The 26,428-nt window shown below is 43.4% G+C and overlaps 1 protein-coding gene across 1 annotated transcript in view; it reads left to right on the top strand.

Annotated features, from left to right (window-relative positions):
- The window catches only part of LOC119969003 (ATP-dependent RNA helicase DDX3X-like), a 49,391-nt gene that overhangs the window by 9,056 nt on the left and 13,907 nt on the right, over positions 1–26,428 (top strand). Inside the window, exons 2-7 of the mRNA XM_038802108.1 lie at positions 1,770–1,830; positions 3,732–3,782; positions 16,467–16,587; positions 16,809–17,009; positions 25,765–25,864; positions 26,160–26,295. Of these exons, the coding sequence (XP_038658036.1) occupies positions 1,770–1,830; positions 3,732–3,782; positions 16,467–16,587; positions 16,809–17,009; positions 25,765–25,864; positions 26,160–26,295 (670 nt within the window). The remainder of the gene's footprint in view (positions 1–1,769; positions 1,831–3,731; positions 3,783–16,466; positions 16,588–16,808; positions 17,010–25,764; positions 25,865–26,159; positions 26,296–26,428) is intronic.

Here is a 26,428-nt window from a genome sequence, read left to right as displayed (position 1 = left end):
TACCTGGCACAAAGGAAGATGGTCATGATTGGTCAATTATCTCCATCCCCAGACATCATTGCAGAAGTTCCTCGTGGTAATCTAGGCCCAACCAACTGCAGCTGCTTTATGACCTTCAATCGTAAGATTAGAAGTAGGGGTGTTTCACTGCATGCGGTTCAGTACCATTCACCACTCAGGACAAAGTAACCCACCTGGTTGGCATCTCATCCACTACCTAAATATTCACTTCCTGCATCACTGATGCAGAGTGACAGTAGTTTGTACCAGTTTCTAAATGCACTGCAGCGATTTCAAACCTGTGATCTATCCCATCTCGAAAGACAAGGACAGCAGATGCATGGGAATCACATAACCTGCAAATTCCCTCCAAGCCCACATCATCCTGGCTTGGAACTACATTGCTAATCCTTTGCTGCTCGACCAAAATCCTGGAACTCCCTCCTGAACAGCACTTGAGGGTGTACCTACACCAACAAACTGCAGTGGTTCTAGAACGCGACTCACTACCCTCTGAATGGCAGTTGGAGACTGAATATACATGCTGGCCTTGCCAGTGGTGTCCACGCCCGGTGAAATAATAGAACAAGCCATTAGAAAAGATTTACTTTTCTTTGATTGCTGTTCCAGCTGTAGATTGTAAACTTCAAAACCAGGCTCAGGTGGATGTTGGGACCATGGAGCTATAACATGATATTGTGTGGGGCCAACCTTTAAAAATGTTTTCCCCACATTTTTATTTCTGCTTGCTACTTCGGATCATGGAATTTTATAGCATAGAGGCCATTTGGCCCAATGAGCTACCTAGCTAGTTCCATTCCCCAGCCCTATCTCTGTAGCCCTCGAAGTAACGTCGAAATATATATCCATAGGTGTGTCATTTGGAGAGCAGATTTGCCTTCTGCCCCAATGTATTTTAACTCCTAGAGGGAAATGAAACGACTGCCACAAGACTGATATTTGGAGAAGACTGAACCAAGAACCTGCCTTCAGGCAGAGTACATATGACTGCTGCCCACCCTCCTGACAATTTTAACTTGTTGAGTAATATCATGAATGAATCTGTAATGTGCAACAGAATTTCATTAATTGCAGTATTTGATTTATAGTCGCATACTGAAGTACAGTGAAAAGTATTTTTCTGTGGCTGAGGGAACATACACAGTATGCACATAGTAGACAAAAAGAATAATCAACCGAGAACATTGACAAATGGCACACCGACAAACAGCGATTGGTTACAGTGCGGAACAAGGGGCCAAGTAAAGCAAATATGAGCAAGAACAGCATAGGGCATCGTGAATAGTGTTACAGGGAACAGATCAGTTTGAGGGGGAGTAGTTGAGGAGTCTTGTAGCTGTGGGGAAGAAGCTGGTCCTATGTCTGGATATGCGAGTATACTGTAGTGCCAAGTCCTGTTGGCCATGGACAAGTGTAATGACTGGCCTGGGATGTTGAGCTCCAATGGTGTCTGAATAAGAACTTGGAAACAAGTCCAGATGACTTTGACTTGCAAGTTTGTGATCAGTAATCACATCTCCACCAATGAAACAGTGCCATATTATCCACTTTAATATTGGTGCAGCATGTTAAAAGTACTAGGGAACAAATCTGGTATGACATAACTGCAGTCTTATGTATTGATCTTAATCTTGCCATAAATTGATACCTAGAATAATTAACAATGAAATTTTAATTACTAAAGAGAATGATCTAGTAACTGCTTAATTGAACATTGTGTCCACTGACTTGCGTTTGTTCTATTTCAGCTTGCTGGCCTAGACTTGACATCGTCAGCAGGTGATGCCCAGAGTGCTGGTGGGGCAGGCAGTAAGTAGATTTTTTTGTTGCAGATACTGCCATTGCATGAGCTACAGCCATGCTGTAACTAAACTATAATGTGGTAGAATGATGTAATGGCATGCAAAGTGTCTTGAATATAAGCCTGCATTTTAAATGTTCCTTTCTTGTACTGACTGGGGCAGAAGTAATAATTTGGCGGGGGGGTGGGTGGGTAGTAGTGAAGAAAACCAACCATATCAGATTTAGTGAGTAAAAGTAAAATTAGAATGATGAAAGGCAAGATCTTTGGTTGTGTAATTGGGTCTCAGTTCAACTAGTTAATGCTTTGGAGGAATAGAATTGTACATCAAATTTTGCAGATTGACAGATGTTAATATGTCGTGTTGCTGTCAGTAAGCAAGGAATGAACTTCCAGTTACCTGATGTGGGGTAATATCATCCATGTTTGAATCAGAGGGATAAATCTGACTTCTGATCTTTAGACTAACAGAAGCTGTGGAGAAGAAAAGGGTCCCATGTGCACATATTATTGAACTCGGGTACAGGCACACAAAGTAACCAGAAAGGAGTGTTATCTCTAGGGGACAGGGTTTTAGAAATGAGGAAGAATTGTTCAGATGAGCTGTGTTCAGATACCAATATTAGTGCGTTCCGTTTTGGGCACCATCTTGGAAAATACGCCACTGCCATTGGGTACGGAGAACAGAATTGCATTAAAGATATTTAGGTTTAAGGGATTAAATTGTGTATGCTCAGTCTAAATTAGCTCCACAATGGTAATGTGGGCACATGCACTGCACTAAACAGTCCAGTAGTAGGCCTTGCTTCAATTTTATGAACATGTAAGAGCATATCTAGACAAAGTACTAGAGGATTTGTTGCCTTACTAGCTGTACTAGAGGCTGTATGCTAAATTAGTATAATTTGGCATTTTCAGTGAAAGAATACTAGTTAGCACTCCTTTTATAATCTTCTGGAGGCAGTGCATAGATGTTCTACCTGTTTTCATTTAATGCCCTCGTTCATGATGTTCTCTATGGATGTAATTGGATTATATTTTCTGAAAATCTGGTGATTGTGTGTGTGCTGACCACTTTTTTGTGGGAATGGGACTTTCTGCTTTTGAAAATTTAATTGCTACTAAAATTAAGATCAATTTTTCTTTTGCTAAGTTTATTCCCATTGTCATTTCTTTTTTAAAAAATGTAAGAGTAATTAAGGGGCAATTTAGTGTGGCCAATCCACTTACCTGCACATCTTTGGGTTGTGGGAGTGAAACCCACGCAGACACAGGGGGGGTAACTCCACAAATACTGATACGGGGCAGGGAACAAACCTGGGTTCCTTAGTGCCACGGGCAGCAGTGCCCGCCAAAGTGCTGCCTGTTCCCATTGACAATTCTAATGTGGGCATTATTTGTCAAATGACGCAAATTATTTTGATTGTTCCATGTTTTTTGAAAGGAATAAAATTCCATTGTTCTTGCCCTGCAGCTGGAAATGAGCATTTGAAGGTCATTTGATTTCCCTCAAAGATTCGTTTAAGCCATTGGGAGTAATGCAATCTCTAAAAACACCCCTGCTGATGTGATGTTTATGGGTAATATATCCCTCATTGAATTTTAAAATCCTCATTGTAATTCTAAATCTTCATGTTACTGACAGTGCTGTAGTGGGTCATTGCTACTCTTTATTGAAGGAGTTGCATAGTTTTACTGTCCCATCCACAATGTCAATTTGGTCTGTGTGGAAAACATAATGGTGCCCAGGCTAATTCTCATTGGGTGCCTCTAAGTACAAAATCAAAGGCACATGGCCAGTAGCCTTTGCCCCCCCCCCCCCCCCCCCCCCAAATGGCGTGAATTTGTAAATGGACATTTTAGTCATTAAAAAGGTTCACTAAAAGTTTGAATTTTCTTTTTTTAATAGAAGGGCGTTATATCCCTCCTCACCTAAGAAATAAAGAGGCATCCAAGAATGGTAAGTTGATATGACTTCCTTAGGATCTGGAATGAGAACTGACGGTTGAAATACATTGAGTTAACATTTTAGGTACCCTGCTTGAAATTTAATTGAGTAAATGATCAGGTAAGTAGGGGGCATACAGCTGATAATTGTAAATCCTGCAGCTTGGATTTTCCCTCTGCTAAATCATATTTTGTCTTTGACTGCAAGGGTCCTTTTCTTCCTCTGGAATGAGATGCCCCTCATCTTAATTTTATTGGGTTAGCCTTTTCGCTTTTAGTGGAAGCTTCAGTTTCTTGTATTTAATATAGTCTGGAGCTTATTTATCATTAACCATTCAACAGAAGTTCCACTGATGTCTTGCAGCTGCTAGTTAATACTGGAAATATTTTTTTTTGGTCAATTTAGCAATGATGCACATTAGTTATTTTCCATTATGGGTTCTCATACAAGGCCTGTCTGACAGATGGAATTGAGCAGAAGGAGGCATTCCCCACCCCACCCCATAAATCTGTCGGTGGGTGAGTCTGGTGAAGCATTTCTTCGAATTGGGGACATAAGTTGCAGTGTTGGCAAACTTGCAGGTCAAACTAGATTCAAAATCTTTTGTAGATGGGTGGAGAATTGTGATACGTTCATCAATCCTGACTAGCACAGTCCATGTTTTCCTATAATAAGCAAGATTTCCACAACCATTTCTGATGGCTGAATTTGTTTCCAGGTAGTTGGTTCAAGGTAGTGTTTAAATGGGATGGATGTTATCCTCATCCACTAGGTATGGTAAGTTAGAATTTACAAAGTAAACTTGCAGAACTGTATTGCAGCAGGTTTTATGCCAAACAGATTGTGATATTTGGGCATATGTTGATCAAGCCTGTGTCAGTATGTTGATCTGGAAAACATGGCTAAATGGCAAAGTTGCTGCCCTTGGTGTGAATTCTAACACAAATTCATATGGTTCATTTTTAACAGCTGTTAGTGGTTTTTTTGGGGGGGGGGGTGTTATTTTGAGTTTTTGAAAAGCCCTGTTGAGACAAATGAGCAATCCTGATTCTTCTCCAGGTTCCCTACAGGGTTATGTGTACTTGAACTGCAGAAAAGACTTGCAACATGTCATGTCTGTTAAAATGCTTTCTCAGTTGGGAGAGATCCAGATGTTTGAAATTAAACATTCTCAATTTAGGTTATGGTACTGTTTTACTGTCATGATGTTTTCTTCCCCAATTACTACATGTATTTTATTTGTAGATGGCAACTTTTGCATTTAAGCTGCTGCCTGGTTACAGCTAGCTGCCTTCCACGAGGTCTGGTTGCAGTTTATTAGTAGCTGCCTCCCCCAAGTTGCAGAACAATATGCATCGTAATTGGTATGCAAAAGTCATCAGACATGTTGGTTATCTGTTTAGGTGTTGCAAGTTTAAAACTAACGACCCCATGGAGTTGTATGTAATTTGAATGTTATTGATCCATAAGAGGATAGAGGAAGGATGAAGTGTTTGTACTTGCACCTTTTCAGGTGGTGCTGCTGGTTCAGAGCAATGATGATGACCAATACTCGTACTTCATGTGAAGTTATTTGTATTACTATAGATTTATAGCGCACACCAAACTGTTTCAAGACTATTCCCAGTGCAAATGTTATTCAAACCATGGCAGCTGGTGTAACTAAAATACTGGACCTTTGTAACCATGCTGTTAATATAGTTTGAAATTGCATTTTGTCTGATTTAGCAACAAGTAAATGGCAAATTGATCTTCGGGTCAATGATTTCAGGTATGTAGCATGAAAGCGATGTATTTTGAATATGAAAGCTACATATTTACAGTAGTTGGTTCGTTCACCTTTTGTGGAAAGGACAGCAATTTGAGGGTGAGTATTTTCAAATAAAACCAACAACATTCTGAGAGCTTAAACATAGTACATCTTTACAAAGATGCCTTTAAGTATAACAAGGCACTGTACGTGATATGCTTTTTCGGCTCAGTCTAAAATCTATTCCGTTTGCACCTAATGTTCATGAATAGGCATTTAAACTTTCCGGAATTCATATACTTGGTATTCGCCACCCAAGTCTCTTGACACTGATTGTATGGTGTAAAATCATCATAAAATCAGAATTTACAGTGCAGAAGGGGGCCATGTGGCCCATCGAGCCTGCACTGGCCCTTTGAAAGAACACCCCACACTTTCACCCATCCCAGTAACCCCACCTAACTTTTTTTTTGACACTAATGGCCATTTAACATGAGAAGTCCACCTAACCTGCTCATCTTTGAACAGTGACCCAGGCCTCTCTGCTATGCTTAAATTTAATCAATTTGATAATGAAGATCGGGGGCAGTTCAGTAGAAAAAGTTGATAACTGAATAAAGACTGTAGCAGTAGCAAGTAACAAGACATAGTTATTTGCTAATTTGAACCATGGCTGCATTTATCCTTCCAATTCTCTGGTGCCATCCCTGTAACCAGGGAGCTGGTGTCCACAGCAGCCACATGAGCTTCAGACACTTGTGGCACAAGGAACATTAGTCTCATGGAGTTGAAGGTGGAGTCTGAACTTTGGCCATTACAATGTAGGGAGGGGGAAGATTCATTGGGCATTTGTTCCAGGAGGCAGTCTTTATCTCTCTCTCTCTTGACGAATATGCACACATGACTATTTATTGTTGTGCTGTAAACTTGACAGGATTGACATCCTTTTGAAGTGAAGGTTGTACATTTGAATAACGTGAATAAATTTAAATCTTTTCTCTGAATTTAAATTGACGTTGATATGTTAGATACATGTGATGTGGAAGGGGAAACTTCTAAAATTGCATTTCAGCTGGTTCTTGTATAAGGATCAAGAGTAATATAAAACTGAGCTGCTTTGATCCTTGTTCGGAGAGGTGTGCAAAGAATCATCTAAAACATCCGGCAGTTTACCTGTTAATATTTTAGAGATGACGTTTAGTTCTGGGAAGTTTTTGTTGCGAGGAAGGTACCTAAAATGGCAGGCAGATTGCCAGAATACAAGTTCATGTTTGCTTGAGCCAGAGTAGAAGAAATGCAGCCATAAAACAGCAGTTGGGCTTACTTGGCTGGATGTCTACTCTGCTTGAGGGTGAGGGGTAGTGCAGCCCAGAGATGTTTGGGAGAGTGGAATCGGTTTATTTGGTGAACCCTGAAAATTAATGTTGCAATAGAGATGGTTGTAGCTTAAGGTTCTCTAGTTTCAATGTGATCAGGAGAAGAGACGTGATACTGAAAGGGTGCTGCTGTTAGCAATGAGATTGGCAGGTGTTCAAGACTAATAAACTGGTTCCTGATGGATGATACTTGGTATTATTTGACCATGGTTCAGGTCAAGGTGCTTGAGCAATGTTCCATGCCAGTTCATAGCTTGACAGAAGTCTTAAGTGTGAAATTTCTCATGGAGATTAGTGGTGGGCCGCAGGCAGCCCATCAAGATTGTTTGGCCCATGAGACATGATGTTGACAGTTGCCCATTGCAGAGTTGCCATGTTCAGCTTTCATCCATGTAATTTTTTTCCCTAACTGGTATGACTAAAGTGAGGTGCTAATTGCACACCGTTAACGGAGCACTGGGCTCTGCATCCAATCAAAAATATTTATTTTGTTTTTAACCACTTGAAGCTTTTTAAAATAAATTTAGATTACCCCATTTTTTCCAATTAAGGGGCAATTAGTGTGGCCAATCCACCTACTGTGCACATTTTCTTTTGGGTTGTGGGGGCGAAACCCATGCAGACACGGGGAGAATGTGCTAACTCCACACGGACAGTGACCCTGAGCCGGGGTCGAACCTGGGATTCAAGGGTCATAGCGCACATGCCCGATCTCAATCTTGCGGCCCACTGAGGAGGCTCACTCACTAGCCTAGATTGCCCATCACTGTTGATTGTGTTTAGTAGTACAGTTAGTCTTGGAATAGTTGATTACCCATTTGACTATTCTAAATCTCTAGATGCTAACTTTTTCAAGTTACCATTCTCACTTTTCCTCCTGTGCTAGGACTAAATGCATATCTACAGTTTTATGATCAAAGTAATCAGTTGCTTTCATCTGCTCCTCATCCTTCTTAATTGGGACTTGAAGACTGCCGAAAACATAATTCTAAAGTTCTTTGAAGGGATTGCATCAGTTGAGTATTCCAGTGGTGCTTGTGGGTCCCACTAATTTGTAATGGTACCTTTTTGAAGGGGCGTGGTCTCTGTTTTGTTTACCCACTTATCTTGAAGTCACTTGGTTATTGCAATGCTGTATTGCTCCTCTAATCTGTCTTGTGATATACATGGCTCCTTGCCCCAGGCGACAATTTAAAATTGCCACCTTTTGCATCTCCACTCCAGGCACTTGGCTCATGCCATCAAGAAAAGGAGCCATTCTGGACTTCATTTTAGGAAATAAACCAGTGGAAGGGATACCTGTGAGCATTTGGTGTCTACTTATGAAGCCCATGATCCCATGTGCTTGGCTACTCTTGTCTTTCAAACATGCGTTCTGTGCTCATGAACCTCCAGGTCTCTTGTCCTTGCGTGCTTCAGAACTGTTCCATTGAGTTTATCCTGCCTCTCCCTATCTCCTACTCAATGCAACACCACCTCTGTATGACATTGCATCTGCTGCTAGCCCATCTGTCTTGTTGTAGTTAATTGGTATCATCCTTGTATTTATCAAACCTCCCAGGTTTGCTATTGAAAGCTTGCTGTGTTCTGATATCCAAGTCAATTGTACAATATTATCAAAAAAGCAGTAGTCCTGTCACTTGCGCTTGGAAACACTGCTATCTATCATCTTTCAGTCGAAAAATGAGCATTTGCTATGACTAATCCAAGTTGATGCTGCCCCTCTTCTGCAAGGCTTCGTTGTGTTAAGCAGCCTAATGTGGCACTTGTATGTTTTTGAAAAACTAGTTCTGAAACCATTACCAAAGTACTGTTCACTGTGTTACAACAAGGATGCGCTCATATTGAAACAAATACAGGGAAGATTTGCAAGGATGCTGTCAGGACTGGAGATCCATAGCTGAAATTATTTTCTGTGGAACAGTGGAGACTAGGGGTGGATTTAATTGGTGTAAAATTTTCTTTGGCAGAGAGATTAATACCAAGACAGACTTGAACTGAGGGAGGTTTAGAAGGCGATGTCTAGTGGTGCTCTGAAAAATAATGCTGGCAATACTCCAGTCTGTAGAATCTGAAGAGAAAGTTAATTGTTTCCTGTCATTGACCTTAGAACGAACTCTATGCCCCTTTGTCATAACAATATTAAATGTTCACACCCCAGATGCTGCCGGGCTGTTGGGGTATATTCCATAATACAGAACTTGCTCTTCTATAAATAGTCACTTGACTTTAAATCCGATTGTGTAATTTAAAGAGTAGTTCAGTTAAGCACTTCAGTTCCATGGATAGGTTGTAGAAATGTACTTGGTCATACATGTACAAAAGCTTAAGCATGGGTAGAATATTTTCATTCTCTCCAAGCACGCTCCTTGCACTTTGGAATTCTCCATGATGAGGACAAAGTATGCTTCCCTTGGTCTGTGCTCTTCGATTAGTGAGCTGATTTTAAAAGCTGTCCGTTAACAAAAATAAATTCTTAGCAAAAGTGGTACAAAGTTGATCACCCAATTTGCAATGCAATTTTTAACTTTCGCAATTGGCTAAAATATAGTATGGCTGCATCTGGTGAATTGACAGTTCCCATTTCTCTTACAGCTTCTAATCCACTTGGAACAAATCGCTCTATTAATTTTCCAATGTTGAGGATTTGTAAGTCTGCACTTTTTTGCACTTAAGTATGTGTGAAAAGGCATGAAGTTTGGCTTTGAATATTATAGGATTTTTCACCGAGCTGGCCTGACATTTTTGGTTCTGTATTAAGTAACATCAGCTGCCAGTTTGGAACAAAATATCCCTACATTCCACTTAAAAGCTGCTAACTCACGCCCATCATGTGAAAATTGAACTTTGCTTAAATGATGACACTGTTCTAATGAATATGGTTTGTACGGTTGATCTGCAAGCAGAATCTTGGGATTTCCTTCGACACAAATGACAACATTAACGGCAGTAACCAGCTGCTTAGTAACTTGACACTGCCCAATAAAAAGATGATCCTTATGTCACACATTTCAAGCTTTCTGCAAATTGCGCTGTCACCTAACAACTTTTAGGAAACCCACAGCCAGTTGTTGGAAGAGCGCTATAGAGCCAGTAACGTTTGAAGGCACACAATCCCTCATTTTTGCTGTGAATAGTTTCTGAATAATGGCTTATACCGTTGCCCAGCTTTCCCAAGATGTCCCTGGCAAGAGTTGGACGTACATCAAAGCTGCAATGATGTCTGGCTGGACCGATCTGGTACGACATTTGGTGTATTGGTGCATGATCAAATGCAGTTTTGTACTAACAATTGCATGCACCACTGCATTCTGCAGTCTTTGATAGATGTATATTCAATTTAATAACTTTGGTGTTTGTGGTTAGTAACTGCACACTTCCCTGCATAACTTCATTGGAGCTTACAAATAAATCAGTGATTCAAGAAGTAGTGTGGGGCAGCAATATACTTGGTGACAAAAGGTTAATGCCGTAACTTGGGGCTTTGAGCCAATCAAGTGGGATACATAGCAAGTTCCTTTGGCAAAAATACATCAAATTTGGCGGTTCTTAAAATTGCAGATATTTTACTGCCATACCTCCAAACTTCTGGAACCTGGATGGAAACTGCTTAATTGGTGTTTTTAAAGCTTTTCTTGTGTGCATGTTTGAGTTCTTGCTCAACAATAACTACCTTGAAATTCATATTCGATTCCAAGTTATACTGGCACAACACAACAGCTGGAATTTTCTTTGCCTCCAACCTACCTGCTTGCTGTAGAATCTGTCATCTACTTTGTATTCCAGGCTTCTTCTTACTTGTATCATGAGCCTTCAACTAACATTTTAGCTTTCATGAACTAGTTTTGTACACCACTTGCTGCAGTTGGTTTATCTCTATTTTTCCATGTACCCATATGGACTTTGAAGGCCATAACAGTGATTTTGGAACACCTTCTGTTAATTAACATCTAGGTTCCTTGATTACACAAGTATGCTGGGCACAATTTATTTTGAAACTCATCTGCAGCTAGATTTAATGTTACCCATTGGCATGTAAATTTAATCTATCTGAATGCAGTTAAGCTAGCTTTTGATCATTAAATCTATCTAAATTTTAAAGGTCTCTTGGGTCACCCCACCCTTTTTCAAGGGAACCGGCTCAGCCTCTTATAACCTTGTGACTCTCTGGTGTTATCCTTTATATTTTTATTGCACACTACATCCTTATGATATGGTGACAGGAATTGTAAACCAGGTTTGATGCAAGTTTCGTTCTCCCTCTAGAGCTGAGCTAGCAATTGGTCTTTTAGTAGCCTTGTTAACCTTTGGCCATATAATTTGTACTGCCAGATTCCTTTGCACCCTGATTTCATTATAGATACGTCCAAATAAGTTATGTCCTTCTATTTAAAGTACCCAATTAAGGGGCAATTAATTTTTTTATGGCACCTGCACCACCACCTCCTGCTGGCACGGGACTCCGGGAGGAGCCCGAGGAGATCCCGCCTGTCGATTGATCCTGGTGGCAGATTCAAGAGTTGGTTGGTGGGCCCGTGTCGCCCGCTGCACTCTGGTGTGGTGGAGGATTCAGGCCCGGAGGGCGACTGTCCGAAGGCTGTCAGCCGCCCAGTGTAGTGAGCAGAGGGTGCACATGAGGCGCTCTGTAGCAGGGTGTGGGGTTCACTCATGCCTGACACTGTCGCCCCCTCTGAGGGGCTCCTGGAATCTGGCACATAATTGAAGGTTCTTTTTATTTTTCTGCCACTGTAGAGTTCAGGCAGTGCCCTATTGGGCCCCCCTCCACCAACACCCCGACTCCCTTCTGTTGGTACAGTGACAAGGGTATCTGGTCTCTCCAGCGCAAAGTTTAGTGCTTGTATCATTTGGTTTTTGTAGAATTGTGTTGTGAACTGTTTTAATAATCAGAGTATCCCCTGAGGGGAGGGTACCCTGTTTCATCAACACAAAATTAGTGTTTGTACCGTTTGGCCATGTATATATTTTTTACTGTTTTTTGTCCATTTTGCCAGTTTGTCTAATGTATTGTCTTCTGTATTGACCCTCCAGCCCATGCATTTTGTCAACCACAAATGTAAATTTGTATTCCTCTTGTTCTGATCAGCCTCAATTCCTTAAATACTTTTCATTTTGAGTATTAATTTTAGATTATGTCTAAGGACCCTGAGTCATTGTAACCCATTCACTGCCTGATTGAGATCAGTTAACTCAAAACAAATGAGGAATCCATTTTCGCATGTTATTGTTTCAGGCCAAGGTGTAGATTCACTGGCATGTCATGTGCTTTTTGAAAAACCTTTGTTTTAGAGCTGAATTAGGACCCAACTGTAAATGTACTTGCTAGGTTGCTTGTATCAGCTGAGATTTGCCCACTTGAAGGTCCCATTTACCATATGGTGATCTCCCTTTGCAGATGTGCATGATTGAGTTGGAACTAAACAATAAACTGTTTGGTATGATGTTTCTTCTATACTGAGTGCTCACATCATAGTTAATTTGTCTGCTTTTATGTTTTTCCTTTACCATGAGCAGCATTACTTGGGCGTTTTCAAGTACAATAAAATTTAATGTATGTTCTGCTGGATGGCAGCTAGCTAGTGATATTTGGATGTTTGCAAGTTGTCTGAAAACTGCTTTTGACACAGTGGAATTGCTGCCTCATAGGACCTGGGACCCACATTCAAACCGGGCTTGGGTGACTGGAGTTTGCACGTTTTCCCTGTGTCTACGTGGGTTTCCTCCCAGGTGTCCTGGTTTCCTCCCACCGTCCAGTGCCGGTTAGGTGGGGTTACAGGGATGGGGTGGAGGAGTGGGTCTAGAAGGTTGGTTCCGACTGGATTGGCGAGCCTCCTGCTGCACTTCAGGGATCCTATGAATGTAGGGATTCTATGAATATGACTGCGTGTAAGCTGCATCTATATTGCTCTCTGCTTGGGGTAGATTTATTACTACGACCTACTTGGTGAAATGTGTTATTTTGAAAATGCAAACTTCAATGTAGTAATAGGTTGTGGCAGTTTACATTTGGCCAGATTGAGTGCTTTTAAAATTGTTTTCAGTGCCGCTTTTGGCAAGTATTGAGATCCAAATCAACTGGTACAGATAGCTAAGGATAAAAACAAATTAACTGCAGATGCTGGAATCTAAAACCAAAAGAAAATGCCAGAAAATCTCAGCAAGTCTGGCAGCATCTGTAGGGAGAGAAAAGAGCTAACGTTTTGAGTCCAGATTTGATTAAATTGCTACCAGCAAAGTGGGTGCAACACATATAATTTGCTGTTATCTGACAATTATTTCTATTTTTGCTAATGGCAGCCATCTTGGTTACAGAAGTTGTCAGCTATTTTGTTTCAACTTCATGGGAAATTGAAGCAAAATTAGCATCTTGGTTGTACACTATCAAATGTGCAACATTGCAGTTTGTCAAGATAAGATGCAATCTCAATTGATGACAGTTAAATATTGAAAGCTAACTCTCTCCTCGTGCAAACCAAGATTTACCAGACTGGATTCTGAACACAGAATTGCTCAATGAATGAGTGCCACAATAGAAGAGACAGTCATGTAAATGGTTATGACCATGATTGTGTGCTTAACCGCCATGGCTACTTAATTCTTTTTTCCATTTAAGGGGAAATTTAGGTGGCCAATTCACCCGCACTGCACATCCTTTTGGGTTGTGGGGGAGCCACTTGTGTTTCTGTTGTCGCAATCTAACCCAGTGCCCTGCAAAATGCCAGTTAAGGTGTGCAAACCTATACCTATGCTAGATCATGATGTGGAGATGCCGGCGTTGGACTGGGGTGAGCACAGTAAGAAGTCTTACAACACCAGGTTAAAGTCCAACAGGTTTGTTTCAAACACGAGCTTTCGGAGCACGGCTCCTTCTTCAGGTGAATTTCTTCCTCATTCACCTGAAGAAGGAGCCGTGCTCCGAAAGCTCGTGTTTGAAACAAACCTGTTGGACTTTAACCTGGTGTTGTAAGACTTCTTACTATGCTAGATCAGATTGACTATGGAATTCTTAATGAGGCGAAATGGGATTCTGAAGTTTCAAAAGTCATCATGCTGAAGACTTAGATCATAGAATTTACAGTGCAGAAGGAGGCCATTCAGCCCATCAAGTCTACACTGGCCTGTGGAAAGATCACCCTATCTAAGCCCACACCTCACCTGCACCCCTATCCCCGTAACCAAGTAACCTCCTCTAAACTTTATGGATACTAAGGGCAATTTGGCATGGCCAATCCACCCAACCTGCACATCTTCGGACTGTAGGAGAAAATCAGACGGCCTGGAAGAAACCCACGCAGACACGGGGAGAACGTGCAGACAGTGACGCACGCTGGGAATCAAACCTGGGACCCTGGAGCTGTGAAGCAACTGTGCTACTGTCACGCCAACCTAGTTTTCCCCACCTGTTGTGGTCTCCTTACTGATGGCTTTTGTGTACAGCTGTAGCCTGGATTTTGGGTATCATGTAATTTGTTGCAGTAATGATTTGCATTGAGTCACAAGATCGCAGGGTATTTCACAGCACAGTCATGCAATTATTTGGCACCAGCCCATGAGATTAGGGCAGGTGATTGAAGCTTAGTGAGAGATTTGGCGAGAATACTAGAGCTTGAGACATGGGCAGCTGAATGGGATCTGATGTACAAGAGATCCCAAAATTGAAGTGTTGAAATAATGGGTGGAGATGTAGGAATGATTGACTAATCAACATCAAGGCATTGCTAAATTAGGAGCCGATGAGACCAGCAAGCATTTGGGTAAGCAGGACTTTGTGCAGTATTTCAGAACTTTTTGATTTTAAAACACTGGGTCTTGTAGGGTACCACTGGTACTGTTTCAAAATTTGCACGATTTGGTCTCAAAAGTGCAAGTAAAACGAGGCACGGTCTAAGAGCATTTTCACTAGAAGGACTGTCAGAATTGATCAGCTTAATCCTGGACTAATTTTTAGTTGACCAGGTAAAGTTCCAGGACATGTTGGGTGGTGTTATAAAGCCCATGCGACTTCTGCACTGAGCATATTGGCTGCTGTCCACCTACAATTTAATTTTAGCTTTACATTAACAACTTGTAACCATCTCTTTTAATGGTGCTGTTACTCAAATTGTCTGCAGGACTGTCCACCAGATGGGAAGTGCAGGGGTTGATTGAGTTGGATTGTTTACACAGGTATGCTGTTAACTGACTCTGTAATGGACAATGTATAGAGAGAGAGAGAGAATGAAAGTGCGAAGAAAAGGTGGTTGAAGAGGTGGCATATAACTGCAGGAGCAGCAAAAGGATTGCTGGTAAAGATTGGATAAGTAAAGGTGCAACCCACTGAACTGAAGATGTACCCATCCAGATGCCTCTTAAATGTTGCCTGCTTCCACCACATCCTCGGGCAGCGCAGCGCGTTCCAGACACCCACCACTCTGTGTGGAAAAACTTACCCACACATCTCCATTAAACACTTCTCGCCTTGAATCTGTGCTCCGTTGTAATTGACACTTCCACTTTTGGAAAAAGCCTCTGACTATCCACCCTGTCATGCCTCTCAATTTTGTAGACCTCCATCAGGTCTCCTCTCAGCCTCTGTATTTCCAGTGAAAGCAATCCTAGTTTATTCAACCTCTCCTCATAGCCAACACCCTCGACCAGGAAATGTCCTAGTGAACCACCTTTGCACTCTTATCAGAAGGACATGAATGATAATATGGTGATCAGAACTGCCCGCAATACTCCAAATGCGGCCTTAACTAAGGTTTTATATAGCTGCAATGTGATTTCCCAACTTCTGTACTCTGTGTCCCAGCTGATGAAGGCAAGCATGCCAGATGCTTCCTTAATCACCTTGGCCACCGGTGTTGCCTCTTTTGGGGAACTATGGACCTGCACGCCCAGATCTAGAGCTTGAGACATGGGCATAATTCTAATCTACTTCAGAAAGTTATCCCCTTGCAAACTGACCATGATCTAAACTTTGAACTGATTTTTCCAGTAATCTTTGTACTTCTGACAATCTTGTACATGGGCGTGCCTGCCTTCAACGTCACATTTTTAGGAGTGTTGAGAGGTTTTATACATTTCTTGATGCATATTTCCTGATACACAACTGGCCATAAATTGGAACCGTCTTGCTTTTGGAGGTACAAATGGAACGTCTGTATTTGGGATATTGGCTGTTGGTTCTCAGTTGGAGAACCTGTGCAGTTCTGATTGTGAAAATTGTACTTGTCTTTGTGAACTGAATACCGAGTAGACAGAGTTTGTGTTCTGGAATAGATTTGAAGGCACTGGTGGAATGTATCTTGTTACACTGGTACAATAGCAAGACACCTGAAACTCAATAGAACAATGAAAGTATGACATTTTGTTACTTGTGGCAATTTGTAACATTTTCATAAGGTTTTGAGTTTGGGCACCTAAATCACTGGCTCATCAGAGTTTGGTGGCCTGTCTTTTTTTTGGACCTTCCTTTACTTTATTGCCCCCTGCTTTTGGTTACAAAATTTGGAACTTGCTTTAAAAATCAACTCAGCAGTGATATAATTGTGAACTTCTCTAAAATGACAGGCTTTGGCTATGAGAAAGATGGAGGATGGAATAACAAGGATGTCAGGGATCCATACAGCAGTTTTGGATCACGTGCTGATCGGGGAAAGTCAAGCTTCTTCAATGATCGAGGCAGAGGAAGGTAAGCTGAATTTGATTCAAGTGACCGTTGGCGCTATCCAAATTCACCAATTTCAAGCATAATTTTAATTGTCGTTATTTGACTTGTTATTCCCCCAAGGTTGAGTAGAATGGCTTTTCTAAATGTAGACTTGTAACGGTGCTGCATAGGTTATGCTTGATCGTTTTCTTTGTATCTTTGCTGTTATGCAACATTGTTTGCTAGATTCTTCTTTCCATCAGGTATGAGGATCGCGGCAGAGGAAATGCTAGTGATAGTGCTTATGATCACTTTGGAAGCCGCAGTGACCGTGGAGGATATGGCCGGATGGATCGTGGTGGATTTGGATCTCGTGAAGGTGGTGGAAATAGCCGTTGGGTGGAAGACAAACGGGATGATGATGATTGGTCAAAACAGCTACCAGCAAATGAACGTATGGAACAGTAGGTGTTGAGTTCTTGCCTACTCAAAAAGGGCAAATGTTTGAGAGAATCATGCAGAATTTATGAACAGTGCAGAAGGAGGCTACTTAGCCCATTGAGCCTGCACTGATCCTCAAAGAGCACACACTCACCCTATCCCCATAACCCCACCTAACCCTTTAGACACTTGACAATTAGCATGACCAATCCACCGAACCTATATGTTTTTGGACTGGGAGGAAACCGGAGCACCTGGAGGAAACAGTCACTGGGAGAATGTACAAGCTCCACACAGCCACCCAAGGCTGGAATTGAACCTGCGTTCTGTGAGGCAGGATTGCTAACTACTGTGCCCTCCCAATTTTGGGGCACTTTGAAGAACTGGAGTAGGTACACTACTGGGCTAGGTGAAGCGGTAAGGGGATTTAAGCAATATAAATTTTATATTGGAGATGTTGTGAATTGAGAATTGATGGAGATGAATGATTGAGATCATGAGTGATCAGTATTTGGTGAGCATAGGGTAGAGGTAGCAGTAGTCATGGGGGGGGGGAAATGTCTTCAGTTTTTCTAATCTCTTAAATAGACACAATTGTGACCGTCCAGGACTAGTGTCTGGCTGGCAGTTAGATAGCACAAGCAATGGATGGGCCAACAGAGGCAAAGAAGTGGGCCATTTGCCTCATTTGAGTCTGCGCTGCCATTCAATGAGATCATGACTGATCTGGTATAATCTTGAACTCTATCTTTCTGCCTTAGCCCAAAGCCCTTGATTCCCTTACTGATTAAAAATCTGTCTATCTCAACCTCGAGCAAGCCTTGCAACCCTCTGTGATGAAGAATGTAACAGATTCACTATCCTCAGAAGAAATTTCCCCCTCATAATGATAGTCACAAATATGAAGTTACTGTGAAAAGCCCCACATTCCGGTGCCTGTTCGGATAAGCTGGTTCGGGAATTGAACCCGAGCTGCTGGCCTTGTTCTGCATTAAAAACCAGCTGCCTAGCCCACTGAGCTAAACCAGCCCACAGGTGACCCTATACTCTATTATGCCCCAGACTCCCATAAGGGGAAACAACCACTTGGCATCTACCCTGAGAATCCGAGATGTCTCTAAGGTTGCCCCCTAATTCTTTACTGCAATGAGTACAGGCCCAACCTACACAACCTTTCTACTCATAAGAAAATCCCTCCATACCTGGGAATGAACCTAGTAAATGTCTCTCGACTGCTTCCAATGCCAACCTATCTTTCCTTTGAAAAAGAGACCAAAACTGTTCATGGTATTATGGCTGTCTTGTATAGTTTTAGCGAGGCATTCCTATTTTTATACTACCTTCCCTTTGAAATAAGGACCAATATTCCATGCCTACCCAATTACCTGCTGAATTTGCACGCTAGCTTTTCATGATTTATGCACTAGGATCCCCAAATTCCTCTCTGCAGTATTCTGCAGTCTTTCTCTATTTAAATAATATTCAGCTCCTTTTATTCTTCCTACCTAACTTCATGTTTTCCTACATTATATTCCATCTGCCAAGTTTTTGCCCACGTGCTTAACCTGTCTATATCCCTCTGTAGACTGTCATCCTCTTCACCTATTATTTTTGTGACAATAGCAAACTTGCCAATAGTACGTTCATTTCCCTTACCCAAGTCACTAATATATATTGTAAATACTTGTGGCCCCAGCACTGATCCCTGTAGTAGTCCACTAGTTCCAGGTTGCCATCCTGAAAATGCCTCTTCTCCCAACTCTCTTCTACCAGTTCAATCCTCCATCTGTGCTAATATACTATTGCCAACACCATGAGCTCTTGCCTTTTGTGCAATATCTAGATAAATGTGCTGCTTGGAATCATACCTGGGACAAAGGAAGATGGTTGTGGTGGTTGGAGGTCAATTCTCTCAACTCCAGGACATCACTTGTGGAGTTCCTCAGGGTAGTGTCCTAGGCCCATCCGGTCTTCAGCTGCTTCATCAACGACCTCCCTTCCATCATCAGGAAGGTCAGAAGTGGGAATGATTGCGGATGATTGAACAATGTTCACCATGTACTTTATGTTCTCAAGATACATAAATTACCTCTAGTCCCCCAGCTGAGGCCCTCGGTGGCACTGGGGACCCCAACCCAAGCAGAACTCTTCTCCCAGTTATTAACGAGGCAAAGGCTAGGGCATCTGCCTTTGTCCCTGCCTGCAGAACCAGCAAGGCTGATGCTCGAAAAATGGCAACCAGTGGACACTGTGTTTCAGCTGATACCCAAAAACCCTGACTTGGTCCTTGGTATCAAAAAATGAGACCCAGGCACTTACAAGCTTGGGGCAAGACCAAATTAAGATTCTCTGGCCCCCGAGAGTACTGTTAACGCCTATCCTCCACCCCTGAGAAGAACCCACTGATACATGCCCTGGTCCGGTGTGCCCTGCGCATCACCTTAACCTCCCACATGGGGAAGTGAAGTTGACTCCGTGAAGAACCTCATTCCAACCACCCACCCCCCCCAAACCCAAACTCAGTTCATCCTCCCATTTCCCCTTTGTTTGAAGCCTGCTCTTGTCAACAACACCCTACCCATAAATATCCAAAATAGTAGCCTCCCCAAACTGCCATGGGCAGGACACTTCCATGAGTGAGGGCGATAGTGCCTAGGGAAATGAAGGAAGCTCTTTGCGAACCTGCAACTGCTGAATATGTTCACTGTCGGGAGTTGGGGCATCTCTAAAAGCTCATCCAAACCGGTGAATCTACCGTCCAAAAACAGGCCCCCCGCAATGTTCTAAATGATAAATTCAAGCCAAACAGCACAAGCCTATGGTTCCTGCGAATCGGAGGCAACAGTGACATGGAGCCCAATTTAAAATGCTGCCTAAACTGATCCTCAAAGTAGCCATCACCCCAGGGCTCAAAGTGAATTTAGCAGGGCTGAGCGAGTGCATCTCACTGTTTCAAGTTGGCCCTCACCCCATCCACCAGGTTATGTTTATGGAGCAATGCCCAATTGTGGGCCACCTGGATTCCCAGATAACGGAAGCTAGTGCGGGCCAGATGAAACAGCAACCTCGCCAGATCAGCCAAAAATTGCTGGCCCTTAACAAAATCGGTCTGCCCCTCTGGAAGCGGGTCGTCCAGCGTGTTATCGGCACGGTAACCAGCAACTTAGCATCAGCGTTTTACAATAAAATAGATCAAAGAAAATTACAGCACAGGAACAGGCCCTTCGGCCCTCCCAGCCTGCGCCGATCCAAATCCTTTATCTAAACCTGTTGCCTATTTTCCAAGGATCCACTTCCCTCTGTTCCCTGCCCGTTCATATATCTGTCCAGATGCATCTTGAATTATGCTATCGTGCCCACCTCTGCTGGCAAAGCATTCCAGGCACCCACCACCCTCTGCATAAAAAACTTTCCACGCACATCTCCCTTAAACTTTCCCCCTCTCACCTTGAAATCGTGACCCCTTGTAATTGACACCCCCACTCTTGGAAAAAGCTTGTTGCTATCCACCCTGTCCATACCCCTCATAATTTTGTAGACCTCGATCAGGTCCCCCCTCAACCTCCTGTCTTTTCAACGAAAACGATCCTAATCTACTCAACCTTTCTTCATAGCTAGCACCCTCCATACCAGGTAACATCCTGGTGAACCTCCTCTGCACCCTCTCTAAAGCATCCACATCCTTCTGGTAATGTGGTGACCAGAACTGCACGCAGTATTCCAAATGTGGCCTAACCAAAGTCCTATACAACTGTAACATGACCTGCCGACTCTTGTACTCAATACCCTGTCCGATGAAGGCAAGCATGCTGTATGCCTTCTTGACCACTCTATCGACCTGCGTTGCCACCTTCAGGGTACAGTGGACCTGAACTCCCAGATCTCTCTATACATCAATTTTCCCCAGGACTCTTCCATTGACCATATAGTCCGCTCTTGAATTAGATCTTCCAAAATGCTTCACTTTGCATTTGCCTGGATTGAACTCTATCTGCCCAACTCTCCAATCTATCTATATTTTGCTGTATTCTCTGACAGTCCTCCTCACTATCTGCAACTCCACCAATCTTCGTATCATCTGCAAACTTGCTCATCAGACCACCTATACCTTCGTCCAGATCATTTATGTATATCACAAACAACAGTGGTCCGAGCACGGATCCCTGTGGAACACCACTAGTCACCGTTCTCCATTTTGAGACACTCCCTTCCACCACTACTCTGTCTCCTGTTGCCCAGTCAGTTCTTTGTCCATCTAGCTAGTACACCCTGAACTCCATACGACTTCACTTTTTCCATCAACCTGCTATGGGAAACTTTATCAAACGCCTTACTGAAGTCCATGTATATGAGATCTACAGCCCTTCCCTCATCAATTAACTTTGTTACTTCCTCAAAGAATTCTATTAGGTTTGTAAGACATGACCTTCCCTGCACATGCTGCCTATCACTGATAAGTCTATTTTCTTCCAAATGTGAAGAGATCCTATCCCTTAGTATCTTCTCCACGTTTGCCTACCACTGACGTCAAGTTCACAGGTCTATAATTCCCTGGATTATCCCAGCTACCCCCCCCCCCCCTTAAACAAAGGGACAACATTAGCAATTCTCCAGTCCTCCAGGACCTCACCCGTGCTCAAGGATGCTGCAAAGATATCTGTTCAGGCCCCTGCTATTTCGTCCCTCGTTTCCCTCAGTAACCTGGGATAGATCCCACCCGGACCTGGGGACTTGTCCACCTTAATGCCTTTTAGCATACCCAAAACTTCCCCCTTATGCCGACTTGACCTAGAGTATTTAAACATCCATCCCCAGCCTCAACATCCGTCATGTCCCTCTCCTTGGTGAATACCGATGCAAAGTACTCATTAAGAATCTCACTCATTTCCTCTGACACCACGCATAAATTCCCTCTTTTGTCTTCGAGTGGGCCAATCCTTTCTCTAGTTACCCTCTTGCTCCTTGTATACGAATAAAAGGCTTTGGGATTTTCCTTAATCCTGTTAGCCAAAGATATTTCATGACCCCTTTTTGCCCTCTTTATTGCACGTTGGAGATTTATCCTACTTTCCCGATATTCCTCCAAAGCTTCAGTTTTGAGTCGCCTCGATCTTATGTATGCTTCCTTTTTCATCTTAGCTAGTCTCTCAATTCCACCAGTCATCCATGGTTCCCTAATCCTGCCATTTCTAACTCTCATTTTCACAGGGACATATCTGTCCTGCACTCTAGTCAACCTTTCCATAAAAGACTCCCACATTTCAAATGTGGATTTACCCTTAAACAGCTGCTCCCAATCCACATTCCCTAGCTCCTGCCGAATTTTGTTATATTCGGCCTTTCCCCAATTTAGCACTCTTCCTTTAGGACCACTCTCATCTTTGTCCATGTGTATTCTATAACTTGGGGAATTGTGATCGCTATTCCCAAAGTAATCACCGACTGAAACTTCAAACTCCTGGCCGGAATCATTCCCCAATACCAGGTCCAGTATGGCCCCTTCCCGAGTTGGACATACTGCTCTAAAAAAACTCTCCTGGATGCTCCTTACAAATTCTGCTCCATCTACACCTCCAGCACTACACGAGTCCCATTCAATGTTGGGAAGTTAAAATCTCCCATCACAACCACCCTATTGCTCCTACATTGTTCTATAATATGTCTACATATTTGTACCTCTACTTCACGCTCGCTTTTGGGAGGCCTGTAGTAAAGTCCCAACAATGTTACTGCACCCTTCCTATTTCTTAGCTCTATCCATATTGCCTCAGTGCTGAAATCCTCCATCGTGCCCTCCTTAATCACAGCTGTGATATCATGTGACTAGTAATGCAACTCCTCCACCCCTTTTACCTCCCTCTATCTCTCCTGAAGCATCTATACCCTGGGATATTTAGTTGCCAGTCTTGCCCTTCCCTCAACCAAGTCTCAGTAATACCAATAACATCATATTCCCAGGTACTAATCCAAGCCCTAAATTTATCTGCCTTACCTGTTACACTTCTTGCATTAAAACAAATTCACTTCAAGCCACCTGTCCCTTTGCGTTCATCATCTCTTCCCTGTCTACTCTTCCCCTTAGTCACATTGAGTTTATTATCTAGTACCTTCCTGGCTTTAGTTGCTGCCTCTTTACTGACCTCTAACTTCCTAATCTGGTTCCCATCCCCCAGCCACATTAGTTTAAAACCTCCTCAACAGTGTTAGCAAAAGCACCCCCTAGGACATTGGTTCCAGCCCTGCCCAGGTGTAGACCATCCGATTTGTAATGGTCCCACCGCCCCCCAGAACCGGTTCCAAAGTCCCAAAAATCTGAACCCCTCCCTCCTGCACCATCTCTCAAGCCACGTATTCATTCTGACTATTCTTTAATTTCTACTCGTGGCACTGGTAGCAATCCTGAGATTACTACCTTTGACGTCCTACTTTTTAACTTGTCTCCTAACTCCCTAAATTCTGATTGTAGGACCTCATCCTGTTTTTTACCTATATCGTTGGTGCCTATATGTACTATGACAACTGGCTGTTCACCCTGCCCCTTCAGTAGGTCCTGCAGCCGATCTGAGACATCCCTGACCCGTGCACCCGGGAGGCAATATACCATTCAGGGAGTCTTGTTTTCGACCACAGAAACGCCTGTCTACTCCCCTTAAGATTGAATCCCCTATGACTATAGCCCTGCCAGTCTTTTTCCCACCCTTCTGTGCAGCAGAGCCAGCCACGGTGCCATGAGCCTGGCTACTACTGCCTTCCCCTGGTGAGTCATCTCTCCCAACAGTATCCAAAACGGTATACCTGTTTTGGAGGGAGATGACCGTTGGGGACACCTGCACTGCCTTCCTGCTCTTTCTCTGCCTTTTGGTCACCCATTCCCTGTCTCCCTCACCAATCCTAATCTGCGGTGTGACCAGCTCACTGAACGTGCTATCCACGACCTCAGCATTGCGGATGCTCCAAAGTGAGTCCATCCGCAGCTCCAGAGCCGTCATGCGGTCTAACAGGAGCTGCAGCTGGACACACTTCCTGCACATGAAGGAGTCGGGGGCATCGGCCGCGTCCCTGAACTCCCACATTGAGTACGAGGAGCATAAGAAGGGTCTGGGATCTCCTGCCATTTTTACAATTTACTGTAACCGATTACAAATATAATATCAAATAATGAATAAGTGAAAGGAATAAGGATTCTACTTACCAATCACAATACTTACCCACACACGAAGAGTTAAATTTCTCCCAGCTACTGCTAATTGGAGCACTTTCCTTACCGGCCAATCAGGTCACTGCTTTGCTGTGATGTCACTCTTCAAGGTAGGTTTTTAAAGAGGTAAACGTACCTTCCCGATGACCCCTCGCCACTGCTCCCGCCGAAAATCTGAAGGCCGCTTCTCCTGCAGGCTGTGACATCACGGTTCAACTTCTTTCTACTTCTACCTGCCCTCGTGCCTTCTTCTTGATCTTTATTCGGCTGGGATCCTTACAGCGGTTGTTTTTTTTTTTGGTTAGAGCTGCAGCCCTACCCCCTCGGTAGGGAGGGAAACACTGAAGAAGTGTTTTGGGTTCAACTGTCACTTGACAACAGCTCCACAAACCACCTTCAGGTTCCGCTGACCGCAATGGATGTATGCAAATTTCCCCCATAACAGCCAATCAGCAGCTCCGCTCTACTGCCCTCTGTTGATAGACCCACATTCCGTGGGACTGTTGTCCTTCTTGAGGAAATTGATAGCTGTGCAAATGTGGCCCATGCACGCACCCACCCCAACCCAACCCCAGGATCAGCTGTATCCACCCTGAGGCAATCCAACACTGTCTCGACCGTCTCCAGGTCCACCCAAGATGGCTGCCATTTTCCCAGTGAGCCAGCACAAAGAAACAATCAGCAGCTACCCTGCCCGATTGACAAACAACCCACAGAAGAACAGTTTCTGTGGACATTACTTTTTGTGAGGGAACACAATCCCATCAAACTGAACAAATTATCTCTCTCTCTCTCCTCTCTCTCCTCTCTCTCTCCTCTCTCTCCTCTCTCTCTCTCTCTCCTCTCTCTCTCTCTCTCTTCTCTCCTCTTCTCTCTCTTCTCTCTCTTCTCTCCTTCTCCTCGCTCTCCTCTCCTCTCTCTCTCCTCCTCTCTCGCCCCCTCCTCTCTCTCCTCTCTCTCCTCTCTCTGCTCCTCTCTCCTCATCTCTCCTCTCTCTCTCCTCGCTCTCCTCTCTCTCCTCTCTTCTCCTCTCTCCTCCTGGGGGGGGGGGGGGCTCCTCAATCCGGTCGCCTCTCGCCTCTCTATCCTCTCTCTCCTCTCCTCTCCTCTCTCTCTCTCTCCTCCTCTCTCTCCTATCTCGTCCCTCTCTCTCTCTCTCCTCTCGCTCCTCTCTACCTCTCCTCTCTCTCTCCCTCTGTCTCTGCCTCGCCCTCTCCGTCTCTCTCTCTCCTTCCCTCTGTCTCTATCTCCTCTCTCTTCTCTCCTCGCCTCTCTCTGCTCCTCTCTCTCCTCTCCACCCCCCCCCCCCCCCCCCCCCAACCAAAAAAAAAACTGCCAATAACTGGGCAAAAAGGGCCGAAATCAAAGCACCCGGGGCGTGAACCACGTGAAAATTTCATTTTAAAAATGAAAATCGCTTATTGTCACAAGTGGGCTTCGAATGACGTTACTGTGAAAAGTCGAGTTGCCACATACTGGCACCTGTTCAGGAAGGCTGGTACGGGAATTGAACAGTGCTGCTGGCCTGCCTGGGTCTGCTTTCAAAGCCAATATTGTTGAAGCATTTTTTCTACTTTTAGGGAGTTGTTTTCTGCAAGCAACACCGGAATCAACTTTGAGAAATATGATGACATTCCTGTTGAAGCAACTGGTGCAAACTCGCCTCCTCATATTGAAACTGTAAGTAGTCCTTGGACAGGCTGGTGCTTAATTGTTGTCTAAAAAATTCCATTGAGATTAAATGTTGCAGGATTATAGTGCAATGTCAGCACCCAAGGAGAACCAGAATGTTGAAGAATTGTTGACTACAGGGGAAATTAATTCTAGCCAGGTTTTTCTATAATGGCTGCATCAAAGTAGCATTGGAGGTATTGCCTTCATTCGCCATAAGTTCAGCTCCCAACAAAATTGGGTTCAAAACAGTGGATGGAGATGTATACATTTATCCAGCTTTCAGCTTGAATTGTTATTTTAGTTCCAGGATGTAAACATGGGAGAAATAATAATGGGTAACATTGAACTGAGTCGTTACGATCGTCCAACCCCTGTACAGAAACATGCGATTCCCATCATTATATCGAAGCGGGATTTGATGGCTTGTGCTCAAACAGGCAAGTATAACTCAAGTTGTCAGAACATGCAGTAGCAAATGCAGCGTGCTTAATTTCATGGTGTAATTTGTGGCCACCACAATACTAATTTGGCATGTTAATTCTTCATTCCTTGCTATCCCATGTGTATAGA

The sequence above is a fragment of the Scyliorhinus canicula genome, chromosome 7 (assembly GCF_902713615.1).
Source record: "Scyliorhinus canicula chromosome 7, sScyCan1.1, whole genome shotgun sequence".
Lineage (NCBI taxonomy): Eukaryota > Metazoa > Chordata > Chondrichthyes > Carcharhiniformes > Scyliorhinidae > Scyliorhinus > Scyliorhinus canicula.
Note: the sequence above shows the minus strand (reverse complement) of the source record. Positions and strands in the feature narration are given on the sequence as shown.